We start from the raw sequence: 13844 nt of genomic DNA on the forward strand, positions 1-13844 counted from the left end.
TCACTTCATTCAAGTTAAGAGCAGGTAAATCAAGGTGTCAATTAATCATCTTGCAAAGAAATTGGGATCTTAGCCTTATACTCGATGCCTTGCCCTCTTGCTTCGTGGCAATGAAAGCATAATCAAAGTGGTTTAAAACCCAACCTTTCGTGCATTAATAATGCGTACAATAGTGGACTGTCACTAAATTCAAAGTAAGTAGATATCATACAATTGAGGTGGTGAATCATCTAACAAAAAAAAAAATGATAAATATATTTAAATTTTCTTGAGAGAAGTTCTACAAATTCAAAAATAGATTTTAACTATTAAATTAACCTCAATTGACCACAAGTAAACAACCTAACATCCAATTGAGATGAAATTAAGTTGACAACATAACATTAAATTGAGATGACATTTACTATTATAGAAGGCATTATTAACAAGATTTACATACAATAACTTGAGGTGTGGTAGATATGTTTTCACACAGCAAATAAATTTGGGGGCGTGTTTTCAAAGCAATGCATTATTAAAGCATGTAGCTGCTGCTATAGATGGAAATGATTTATGAGCTAATATAGGAAGAGAACCATCTTTCCTGACTTCTCGAATGTTTTATTTACAAATGATCAACCTTCATTATCGTGAATGAAATTTGGCTGAAAAAACTGGGTAAAAACTGTCCAGTTCAATTTCCTTCAAAATTTCAGAGGCAACTGAGAGATAAGAAGAGTGTCCATCTACTGCTGCTGTTACATCAACCTGTAACAAGGTAAGCTTTTTTATTAGATAAATATATCTTACTTCCAATAAATGAGAAGGAAATGCCATATTCGTTACTAACACAGGAAAATCGTGCATTAGAATTCATGCAACTTAAAAAAGCAGACGACATATGTAACAAACATTTTCAATGCCAGGAATGTCCACTGGTTGAATTCCAGCCAATCCTTGTGTGAGAAGGCTGTACACATGCAAGAAATAATGAAAGTCATTTCATTAAACCTGGAGATCAAAAACTACCTAGGTTTTAAAAAATTTAGAATCTCATCAATGAAAACATGCCTTGCACGGAATGTAATGCCAAGTATCCAATCATTTGTTGAGTAGCAATTTATAAATCGTCCTGCTACCATCTGAAAGGGAAATAATAGCAAACTTTGCTTAAGAATCGGTAGTCTAGTTTAAAAATCAAAATCGTTGCACTGCAAGTAAACAGGTTAGCTTCCAACTATAGCAATTAGTAAATAGATGATTGCAACATGCAAATTATGATATGCATGCAGAGAATGAACACTGAATATACATCAGAATACCATGTCCATATCAGATAAGATATAGAAAATTGTTTTATCTGATTGATAATACCATCAAACCCCAGAATAGTCTCCTTGACCGGAGATGTCAAAATCTACTAATCATATCTCAATTTGTACAAATATTTTTCCCCAATATAACTATAATGACCACAGCAGATATCCAAAAACCACAACAAAAAAATATATTTTAAAAACATATAACCAGGTTCGTTGATTCTCATTTTTTGTGCAGCAGCAAGTTCTTCCTTGGATAACTAAATTGAAGTTTACGAATCTATGACATTGATTTTCAGCTTTGTGATGATCAGTTTAATGTGTTACTTACATCCTCAACTAACCAAACTCCAATCATTGCCATTGGGAGCCAGATTAATTTTCCATTCTCTCATCCCTTGGATTCAAAGGTAATCCAAGATTAGAATTAATAAGCAAGTTGACACCAAGTTGTAGCATTGGTTAGATTATCAGGCTCCACCATTTTTCTTGATGAGGAGTTGAATACATTAATCCCACAAGGAACTTGTTAAATCTTGGCTTACATTAATTAGGTTTCAAAGTTTTGATGACCAATCAATTGTTGCCACTTGGCAGTAGGGAACACTGTAACGCTCCCAACTAAATGTTTTTTTGTATATTTTCTGTTTTTTATTTAATTTTCTGATTTCTGATGTACAACATAAGCTGAAACAGAAAAACAAAATGAAACTAATCACCCGGACACTTGTTATCAAAATCCTCTATGGCTTGAAAACAACTTCAACTTCACCCAAAGTAGCAAATTGCAACTTGTAGGTGGTAACAACCCAAATGAAAGTGCTGGTTATGGTCTGATATGAATTGGACAGCCAACTTAACACCCTCAACATACAATTACACTCAAACCTGAGTAGTAAATGCTCACAAACTTCAAATGCTTCAAATGCATGGATGTTGCTAAGAAGACTAGTTGGAAAGCCTAATGCCGAATTCTTTCAACCATGGATGTTCTTCATGAAGAAACAAGTGTTCTTGTAGCATCGACAATTCACATGGCCTCATTTAACCAATGGTGCCATTCATCAATTACTACAAGTCAACCAATAGGAAGTCATTTAACATAACTTCTTATCGTGTGTACATGCTCCCATGCTTTGTGAATAGTATGTTTACAGCTCTTATCTAATAAAACTAGTACTTGGAATAATTTAAGAAATAACAATGCATACTAGACAAAGAAGTAAAATATATTTTTATTCGCACATGGAATTACTACAGAAGTAAACCAAAGATGGTCAGCCAAGGATCTAACTTGATCATACGCTTTTCCTTGACAATATCAAATCTATTTAAAATGGTTGCCAAGAACACAACCATCAACCAAACTTGACAATATCAAATCTATTTAAAATGGTTGCCAAGAACACAACCATCAACCAAACGACTCTTATAAAATACCCAAAGTTGGCAGACAATCAATACTTGGTTGGTTAAACCATATTGCTGAAATATAATAATAGGCATTGAATACCAACTACATAAGATGACAATTCCCAAAATCAACAAATTAATAAAACAAAACACTCGTCAATTAATGCTATCCACATTTTACCATGATAATTTTGAGGACTTCAAAATGATCAATGATGATCTCATCTTCAAATTTGTTTCTGAGCTGCATGGGCATTCGATTTTTTGCATTTCTTAAGAGAGGACGAAGACAATCAAATGGCAGGCTCATTCATACATCAAGAATGAATCCTTCATGTACATTTGATATTTTGGATACAAGGGACTACTTAGACAGTACCAGATTTCTTTCTCTTGATTAAATTCTCTTGGTAAACACCAGACATGCACAAGGTCTTTAACGAGCAACACAAGAGACCCTAGCCAACAAAATATCCTAGTAGGTTGGATACTTCATCCCCAAAGGCAAATACATGATAATTGTTGCGAGTGTGGGCCATCTTTGTTTCAGTTTTCCTATGGAAAAAGGAAGAAATCAATTTTATCCTAGAGAAAATAGTGAGTGAAGTTCTACCCAATGCTTGGAAAGAAGCTTCAAGCATTTAACAATTATGAAGACACACAAAAATAATAGAGATGAAGAGCATCTACGAAGCCAATGGTGGAAATAGAGAAAGCCAAAGCATCCTATTGTGTCAAGGCATGTGCAATCACAAAGTAGTGTAAACATGTCAAGTTCCACTAGCCAAGAGAAAGGTGTTTCTAAAGACAAAGATAGGGTCCTTGAGTTTGGTCATCACTTAAAACTTGAAGATTTTACAAATGCAACATTAGTGGATAGAGATCCAAGGACAATCTGCCCCAAATCATCAAACATACCATACCAATATGGAGCTAGGAGGATCCCATTTGTTAAGGCCACTAGTGGAAGTGGAGCAGGAAATATTTCTAGAGTCTCAGAGCAACAAGTTCGCCAAGGGGGTCCTTCATTGCAAAGTCCTCTTCTATTTTTCAACCAGTGGCTAACAATTAATCTCTAATGTCCTTGATTTTAAGTAAATGCTCCTACAATTAAGCTTTCTCATCCATTGTGATAAAAAATGACATTCTTCAAGAAGCTTCAAGAAGAAGGCTCTACCCTTGTCTGATGTATCATGCAAATCTTGTAAATGCTGCCATATTTCAACTAAATTTGTCCTTATCTAGACTTAAGCATTTCATCTGGTACAGATAACTGTTGACGTGTCTAAAATCGCATTGCTGCAAACTCCATACGGCCAACGCAGAATAGAATAACCAGCTGAGTATCCTATCCTCTCTTGAGATAAGGAAGTCCCTAATGCTGTTTTTGGTTTGATCAAAGGGGATGACCTCAAGGTTTTTTTAGTCAGGTCTTGACTGAGGGATTACTCAGTGGTTTGATGTGTTTTGTTGGAAACACAAGGGGACTTACCATTTGCAACAAACTGGTCTGCTGTGATTCTCGAATTATGCAATAAAGAGCAAAAGGAAAGGGTTAGGAGATCTAAAACTAACAACACAGGTATGCGGGTAGACGGATTCAACATAACCAATTTCTGCTTGGCCAGAATAGCTCACAACCTTGCAGGAATGGTGCAATCTTCAAAGGGACTTGGAAGATTTTCAGACTGGAGACGCACGACTAAGCACCCAATTCTGGCGCAGCTCAAACGGACACCTGCAATTGAACTAAGCACAATTAAAGGCTCAGGTTAACCATACAAAAGGATACACAATCAGTATATCCTCAATGGTATGAGCCTGAATCTATCAAATACTTGCACACCCAAAATAGAAAGATCTATCTAAAATGCTGAGAGAAACCATGCAAATAGGATGAAAACAAGACAATAAACACCAAATCAATGTCTATATATTGATTTCAGCTGCCTAATCCAACAATTTCTGCAGCATCTCTATGCTCCTGCTTAAAATCTAACCTATTCTAACTTCTTAAATCTAACTATCTAACAAGCTCTAATTATCTCACTATCTAACTATCTAACCCTTTACAAAAGAAAGGCCTCTGCCTTTTATAGATATTACAATTTTGAATCGAAGGCTAGGATGGACTACATCCAAGGGTCCTAATTTGCCTTCTAGAAGCTGGCAGCTTTAACCCATGCCAAATTAATTCTCAGTTATCCAACCAGCAACTATCTAAACTACCTGCCACTATTTGGCTTTAATTCAAATCTAGTTATCCACAAAAATATCTTGTGCGGGACCCATAGGCAGTTTACAATAAAGCAGTTTCAGTTTTAAAACTGAATTTTTGGACTTAAATCCAGCTGTGCACTTTTCTCAAGAAGGCATAAACTTGCAGCATTCAGAGTGTTCTTTGGTCTTTGGTCCTAGTGGTGGACTTCATCTTTGTTCAGCGGCGCGGTTCCCAATGTTTGGTTGCTCTCGCGCTCCTGTAGCGTGTTCGCACATCTTTTTCTTTTCCAGTCTTCAGCGCCTGACCTTGATTGCGATCCTTCTTCGATTTGCGTTTCAGGTCTTTCTCCTGGTTCTTTAATGATGTCCTGCGACCTGCGAACGATCAATTTCATTTCAATAAATCAATTTGAAAAATTAAATAATTTAATTTAACAAACATTAAATTTAATTACGACGTCTGGCTTGGGAAGCTCTTTGTGAGATGTATCTTGAAAATGCTTCTCCTTTCTCTTCAAATGTGAAATCTGATCCTTGGTCTTGATAGTCTTTGGGGGATTTACTTCTACGTGATTTTACCTTTGGAGTCTTGGGCGTTTTGAAAACTTCTTATAGCGCGATTCTGGAGGTTTGAAGAGCACTTGCAAATTTTAAAATCCTAACACTCATGCTTTTTCTGGTGAATTTCAGAGGATGGGGGGGGGGGGGAGGTTTGCAGACTTCAAACATCGCATCGCCATCTTCTAAATTACGAACTCTGTGTTTTTTCACGTTTTTTGCCATTTTTAAACTTTACGCGTTGTGTTGCGAACTTCAGACCATTCGGAGTTTTCGCCAAAATTCACCCTTGCGCGATCTTTAGCTAAGTTCAGACCCTTTCCAACTTTTGCTAATTTTCGGAGCTTTTGGAGTTTTCGCCAACTTAAGCAAATTTCGGACCTCTGGCACTTTTTGGAATTTCGCGATTTTAGATTCTTTTGGCAAATTTTGGAGCGCTTAGACGTTTTTTGCGAATTGGAGATATTTTCGGACCTTATGCTCAATTTTGCAAATTCGGAGTTTTAACGCTTTTCGAGAATTTCGGGGTTATAATGCCGTTTCGTGATTTTAGGACAAATTCGGACCTTAAGGCTCTTTTTACAACTTATCTAGAATTTCAGAACTTTTAACATGTTTCGCAAATTTATACAAAATTTCGAATTTCCGCCCCAGGGTCCGAAATTAGGTGTTTTAAGTGAAATTCGGACCCCTGGGGCCTTTTGCAACTTTTCCACATTTTTAAATTTTGGCCCCAGGGTCCGAAATTAGGTGTTTTAAGTGAAATTCGGACCATTTGGGGAGTCTGCGAGCTCCGCGTTTATCCCTCTCGTTTTCGAAGCTTTGGCAAATTTGTGAACTCTATGTTTATCTTCCAACTTCGGACCCTTTGGCGAGATGAAGCCCCTTTCCACATTCTTTTCGGACCTGGACGCCTCTTCGCGTTATGCAAACTTCGGAGCATTCATCGCTCTTGGGATTTCGCGGCTTCAGGGCTTTTGGCGAGTTTTAAAGAATTTTCGGACTACTTAACATGATTTGCAACAAGAAACTTTGGACCTTTTGCCACTCTTTTCGGACCTCTTAACACCTTTTCGAAAACTCAAGGTAAGTTTCGGACCTTTAGCCCCTTTTCGCAAATTTCGGAGTGTTTAGATGTTTTTAGCGAACTGGAGGCATTTTCGGACCTAAAGCACCTTTTTGCAAATTTATACAACTTTGAATTTCGGCCCCAGGGTCCGAAATAGGACGCTTTAAGTGAAATTTGGACCTCTGGGGGCTTTTGGCAACTTTCGAAGCATTTTCAGACCTAAAGCACCTTTTGGGAAATTTTGAATTTGGCGCCAGGGTCCGAAATTGGAGGACTTATGTGAAATTCGGACCTCTGGGGGCTTTTGGCAACTTTTAAACCTTTTCACATTTTAGCCCCAGGGTCCGAAATTGGAGGACTTAAGTGAAATTCGGACCTCTGGGGACTTTTGGCAACTTTTAAACATTTTCACATTCTAGCCCCAAGGTCCGAAATTGGGCATTTTAAGCTTTTTCCTCAAGAAGTGCGAGCTTGGGCACTTGGGCGAGTTTGTCAAGAACTCGCCAAAGGATCATTTTATGGAATATAACATTTAAGTGACATTCTTATACTTTAAGTTATATTCCATATATACTTTCAAGATGTTTGAGAGTGGTTTCGGACCTCCAGGAGTTATATTGCAAATTCTAGTTTTTGGAGGATTCCTCAGTTTTCTAGACTTAGTCAAATTTCAGGATCAGGACATTCCAGACTTAGCCAAATTTCAGGGCATTTGGAGATCAAGATGACATTCCAGACTCCATCACTCACCAACTTGACCCTTCATATCCCCTTCCTCTTCCGCAAAGACAGAAAGGCACAAACCGGGGGGTCCCTGTCCAAGACGGGGATGGGTGTGCGATTCGCACAACAATAACTTAGTCAACATTACCACTTCAGACTCATGGTCATCAAATTTATCCTAGTTTTTACTCGCAATCATTGGATGGTAATCTTTATCAAGGACAATTATTGTGAGAAATCTATACCAAAAAATAGTAAATATATGTTGCTTCCATGTACTATAATTTTTATCAGACAAATTCTGGCTGCCTTCCAAAATGATGTTGGGTAACAAGGCCAGTTGCAGTATTTTTTTCTCCCTCAACCTGCAATTTCAGAGTAAGATAACAAATACCTCTTTGCGAATTTGACTACAACAAAACAATAAATAGTTAAATGCCTCCCTACTATGACATAGAACTTCAATAATGCCCTTGATACCTATAATTTATAGATTTAGCACACAAACCCATGGCCTAACAGCCAAAAAACCAAAAACCAAAAATAATTTAAAAAATTGTCTACTGAATGACTACAATTTTTACAATCTGCCAAAAAAATGGCCAAATCATGTGCCCTAGTTGATAAAAGAACTATTAAAAAATGCAATAGCCTACAGCTCTACTGTAGATTGTTACACAAACAAAAACCTTAATTTTTATGCCTTTTTTGCACAAAGATGAGTGTTTTGAATCTTGATGCAAAAAAGACGTGATTTTTAGAAAACATGATCCACAATTTTAAAAGATATCTTCCAGAATTTTTAGTTAACCTACATGTACATTTCAGATGCATATGCATAATTTTTTGTTAAAAAAAGACTATATATAAAATAAAACTGCCTGCACAAATTTCCAAAAAAGCATGATTTTTACTAATAAAAAATGGCAAATTTCAGCATCATTTTTGCTTGTAAATTTAAAAAAAACTAGCGCTATTCCATATGGACCTAGCATACAAATCCTTTTGGCTCTTTACTATGCTACGCTATAGATTTGTCAATCTATCTCTATCTACAACTAGTCCTAGGTCTTCACTCTCACAGACTCCATAACTCTAGCTAAGCTCCAAATAATATATTACAAAAATTGAGCACATAAAGATTACCAAGATATTCATTAACAAAATAAGAAAAAAAAAAATTCTTATATTTAACACTGTGTTGCTAGGAGACGCATCTCTGATCCCCTAAGACAAGTCTCGATATGCGTCTCGAAGACCAAGATGCATCTCCAATTTTGGAGATCTTGTCAGAGATGTCTCTGATCACAGGAGACTTTCTATCACAGTCTCCCTAAGTCTCCCACCCTCCCCCACGCAAAAGGTGCCATCTCCCCACACAAATAAAAGAAAAAAAACCTAAAACTTAAAAAGTTAAAAGCATTTGGAAGCTGGAAAATAAACGTGTCACTGAAAGAAAAACATAAGCTGATGCAGGGCAGGAGCCAATGCGAGCCAACAATACCACAAAATTTGCCATTTGGATATTTGCAATTCGATGCAAAACTCAAAAGATATTCGAATTTTATATATTCTTGTTGCTGTTCTTTTAATTCCTTTATGCAGACTTAAGGTATTCACAATGGGAGTGAATTCTACTAGAATCTTGGAAGTAGGGAATTCGGTTGTAAAAATACATTTTCTTGCTTCATTCTTGTGAGAATGTCTAAATTTGCATTCTCATATATATAAACACACAGAATAGCAAAAGGATTTGTGCTGTCGGGTAATTAGAATGTTGCGTGTGTTAAGGGTTAGTGGTTACGTGACGGTTGTCGGCAGTTGGCACCGGACAATCTGTACCGACACCTATATATATGTACTTGGGCTTCTATTTCGATATATGTGATAAGCGGAAGGGAAACTGGGCTTTGAATGTACTGGTATTGTGGAATCAATGAATACAGACATATGAGTTCTTCTCACTTGCATCCTTGTGTACTGCTACCGTTTCTATATTCCTGTTTTGTTATGCACTGAATGCACACACACCCCTCAGGGACAAAACATCTAGCACCATTGCCGAATTAAACCTGGAATGACGGGAACATATTACATGGCACGACGATAATGGGACAACCAGTGAGCGAGGGGAAAAGTAGCAATCTCGAGGAAGAGCCGACGGAGTTGTTCGAAGGAGAAAGAGCACTGACAAGGGATTTCACCTGCATCCTACAGGCATCAATCGAAACTTACGTACAGAGGAAGGCCACAGCCGAGGACATCCCTGAGAGTGCCGTGTGGAGTACCCTTGCTGTAAGTCTGGCAGTAAACCAGTTGATGAACAATTTGCCTAGCTTGTTGGCACAAGCATTTCTTGCTCTACAAACTCGTCGAGAGGAAATCTACTGCGAGAACCATCGGCAACAAATACTACAACAGTTTGAAGAAAGGAGTCGGTGGGAGGAGGAACGTGACAAAAGTCGTCGACGAACCTTCAACCCTACGAAACGAAGGAATTGATGCCTGTGACGCTGAACAAAGATCGAAATCGTGTACCGAAGGTACAAGAGGAAGACGGACACGAAGCAGCAGTGAAGGCACTAAGATTGGAACAAGCCGAACGTCGGTGACGGCTGAAGAAAATTGCCGAGGAAGGAAGTGGAGGGAATGGTAATGATGGTTCCACTGGCGAGGGCCCAAGTTTCTGTATTGATAGAAACCACTAGGAAGCAGTTGGGGGACCTTTCTCTCACGTTGGAGGAGATTGGCGATAGGAGTACAGTAGAGTTGTACACACCATTTAGAGGTGACGAGACCAGGAAGGAAAATGAGACTGAGACCGAGAACAGAGAGGTAGGAGATACCGGTGCGGCTGAAAGTGTCGAGAGTACACAAGGGCACAGTAGTCAAAGCAATTTGTTCGGTTCGGGCTCATCAAGCCCTGGTAGCTAGAGTAATCTGGTGGGACCTAACGAACCAGTTTCTAGAGGACCAATTCCTAGAGGGTCAGTATCTGGAGGACCAAATTTTGGAGGGCCAGTTTTTGGAGGGTCAAGTTCTTGAGGGCAGAGTGGACTGCCGTCAAGAAACATAATGGCGAACAGGCAGAAATTGCCTAAGTTCACTGAAGATGGGAAGGAGGATCATGTACGGCACTGTCGTACATGCGAAATGATCTGGTCGGCCCGCTGGTCTGCCAATGGAGTGATCGACAAAGCTAAATGGGTGGTGCAGTTTCCCGCCACCCTACGAGGGCTAGCTGTGGACCGGTACTCCGACATGGACAAGACGAAGATAGGTACCTGGGACGAATTGCAGAAAGCCTTCGAGACGGAGTTTAGACTCCTTCAGGACGACAATGAAACCGTCGCCGAAATCTTGTGCACAAAGCACGGGAAGAACGAGACAGTACGAGCATACAACCGAAGACTCGAAGAATTGCTCGGAAAGATGGATAATCAACCTATTGATGGATTGAAAGAATGGTGGTTCGTGGAAGGATTGAGATCCTCTCTCAGAAAGAAGATGAAGATTGTCCCTCCTACCTCGTACGAGGACGCATACAACCGAACCATGGACCTCGAGAGCGAAGGCAAGACCTCAAAGAAGGATAAATCATTAGGTGACGATGGTTCTTCTGATAGCAGTAGTGACGAGGAATCGAGCAAGAAAGTTCACGCTCTACAAAAGGACATGCATAGGATGATGAAAGAATTCAAAGCAATGAAGTGAAGCAGTAGTAAGAACGAAGGGGACTTGTGGTGCACAGATTTCAAGGAGGAAGGCCACACTAAGGGTACGTGTCCGAAGTAAGCTTTCTGTGACATTTGTCAAGTACTAGGACACTCCACCAAGGAGTGCCCGTACAATATGAAAACAAGAAGCGCCCAAGTGCTTCTTTGGGCGCTTTTGACCCAGGAGCAACCTTCCACAGTGGTATCTGCTAACCCACAACAATCGGCCAATACCACAACATCTTCTGGCTGGTACAAAAACAATAGACGAGGAGATAAGAACAACAACAATAGCACCGACAGAGTGCAATATGATGCAAAAGGCCGCCCGATGATCCAGTGTCGAGCCTGTAATGAATGGGGACACTATGCCCGTGATTGTCCCAAGGGAGACACCTCTCAACATATGTGCTAGTGGTGTGGGCCAAGAGATCACGACGACGGGAGTTGCTCGAAGTCTGGAGTAAATTTGTTAACCATTGAAAAGTCCAATGAAAGGGAGACGCTCGCTCGGGGAGACACTATGCCCGTGATTGTCCCAAGGGAGACACCTCTCAGCATATGTGCCGGTGGTGCGGGCCAAGAGATCACGACGACGGGAGTTGCCCGAAGTCTGGAGTAAATTTGTTAACCATTGAAAAGTCCAATGAAAGGGAGACGCTCGCCATCACTAGAGCACAAACAAAGAAGGCTACTTATCCTGACCCCCGTATGGAGAAGGAACGAGTACGGGCAGCCAAGGCTGATGTTGAGCGAGAAATGAGGAAGGAGCCCTGAGAAACCCCGACAAGTACATCGGTTGAATCCGAATAGAACATCCTCCGACAAGTGTTGCAGACTGAGGTACCCATCAAACTCGAGGACCTCCTCAAAACCATGTCGAGATTAAGAGAAGCCATCACTAATGCTGTAGAATCCGTACAATAACACTTCACACAGAGGTGTCGGTTAGCCCCTCGACTGACTCCATGTTGTTGGCAGTGAATAGCGGGAGACACCCGACAGTGGTGGAAATGGGGATATTGGGTACGATCCTCATGGACACCATCATAGACGGAGGATCCGGGGTAAATGTACTCCCCGAGGAGACGTGGTGGAAATTGGGCAAGCCGACACTATGGCCGTCGACCTTCAACTTGGTGGGTGTCGACCAACATGGTATCAAACCCATCAAGACACTCATGGCTCAACAGGTGACGATCGACACTCAACCCTTCGTTCTAGACTTTGTGGTGATTCCCTTGAAGAAAAGAGGTTATGACGCAATCCTGGGAAGAGGCTGGTTGATTAAAGCCAGAGTAAATCACAACTGGAAGCGGAACACACTGTCCATGGAGAAGGGGGGTTCGGAAATTCATCATCGACCTTCGGACACGGTTGGTGAGTGAAGAAATGGCATCTTCTTCAAATTCCGACTCCAATGGGGATTCCAGGGTGGATGAGAATTAAAGGGAGCCGAACGACGAAGGTGTTCTCGAATTGGAAGGTTGCTTTGAGGATGAGGGAGGCTCATTGAATGGGTTGTTCCACTGGCAGATGGAAGATTATGAAGTATTCCATCCTGCGTGCCACATGCTGCAAATTGAAGAACAGCTAGGCAAGAAAGATGAGTTCCCGCCAGAATACAGGGAGTATAACGAGGGAGACGCCAGAGTGAATGATGTTCCGACGTACGAAGTTTCAAAGGACAAACCAATGTGGTATGAAGACCCCACCGTGAAGGAAACGAACTTAGGAGATACTGCCAACCCTCGAAATATTTGGGTAGGAGACGACTGGAGCCCGGTGTTGAAGGCTGCAACATTCAAAATCTTCATGGAATACAAGGACGTGTTCGCTTGGTCCTACAAAGATCTGAAAGGAGTCCCGCCCGAACTGTGCGTCCATTGGATACCATTGGTCCCTACAGCCCAATCGGTACGGAAGAGGTCGTACCGCATGAATAAGAACTATGTGGCCAAGGTGAACGAAGAAATCGAACGGATGTTGGAGGTTGGCATCATATTTCGGGTAGAGACAAGTGAGTGGGTCTCGCCGATTGTGATCTCGCTAAAGGAGGCCAACCAGATCCGCATCTGCGTAGATTTTTGGTGCCTCAACGTAGTCACCATCAAGGATCCGTTCCCTATACCTTTCACAGACAACATCCTAGAGGAGGTGGCTAGCCATGAAATTTCTGGACGGCTTTTTCGGATACAATCAGATTTCGATAGTTGAGGAGGACAAGTTGAAGACCACCTTTGTGGTGGAGGACGGAGTCTATGCGTACAACCGAATGTCGTTCGGTTTGTGCAATGCTCCGGCAACATTTCAGAGGATAGTCCTTCACATCTTCTATAAGATGTCTGTGGGAAATTTTAAGGCCTTTTTGGATGACTGGTCGATTTTTAGTAGCGAAGACACTCACTTGGTGGCACTACGGGAATGCATGGAGAGATATCGGAGGGCCAGGCTGGCCTTGAATCCGAAGAAATGCAAATTTATGGTACCGCAAAAAAAGTTGTTGGGCCATATTGTTTGTAAAGCTGGATGAAAAACTGACCCGGATAAGGTATGGGTAATTGTGGAGATGGAGTCGCCCATTGATGTAACAAGAGTAAAGTCCTTGGGACATATAGGATACGACTGGAAGTTCATTAAGAACTTTGGTCAATTTTCATTCCCATTGGACAAACTGACAAGGGCGGGCGAACCGTACATATGGGGACCGGCACATGGGGAAGCATTTGAGGAACTCAAGAGGAGACTGGTGGCCGCACCCATTGTGGCCTATCCAAATTGGCACCGAGAATTCCACGTACAGGTAGATGCCTCAAACTATGCCATTGGGGCTACGCTAGCACGGGA

General features: G+C 40.8%; 1 protein-coding gene across 2 annotated transcripts in view; it reads right to left on the bottom strand.

Moving 5' to 3' along the window:
* Positions 1–383: 383 nt before the first annotated feature.
* Positions 384–13844, bottom strand: part of LOC131068216 (uncharacterized) — a 168261-nt gene continuing 154800 nt past the window's right edge. For both annotated transcript variants that reach the window (XM_058003408.2, XM_058003409.2), the window contains exons 13-15: positions 1051–1121; positions 892–949; positions 384–747 (exon numbers count right to left, since the gene is read on the bottom strand). In XM_058003408.2, coding sequence (XP_057859391.1) covers positions 625–747; positions 892–949; positions 1051–1121 — 252 coding nt within the window. In that variant the 3' untranslated portion in view covers positions 384–624. The remainder of the gene's footprint in view (positions 748–891; positions 950–1050; positions 1122–13844) is intronic.

Source organism: Cryptomeria japonica, chromosome 1 (assembly GCF_030272615.1).
Source record: "Cryptomeria japonica chromosome 1, Sugi_1.0, whole genome shotgun sequence".
NCBI lineage: Eukaryota > Viridiplantae > Streptophyta > Pinopsida > Cupressales > Cupressaceae > Cryptomeria > Cryptomeria japonica.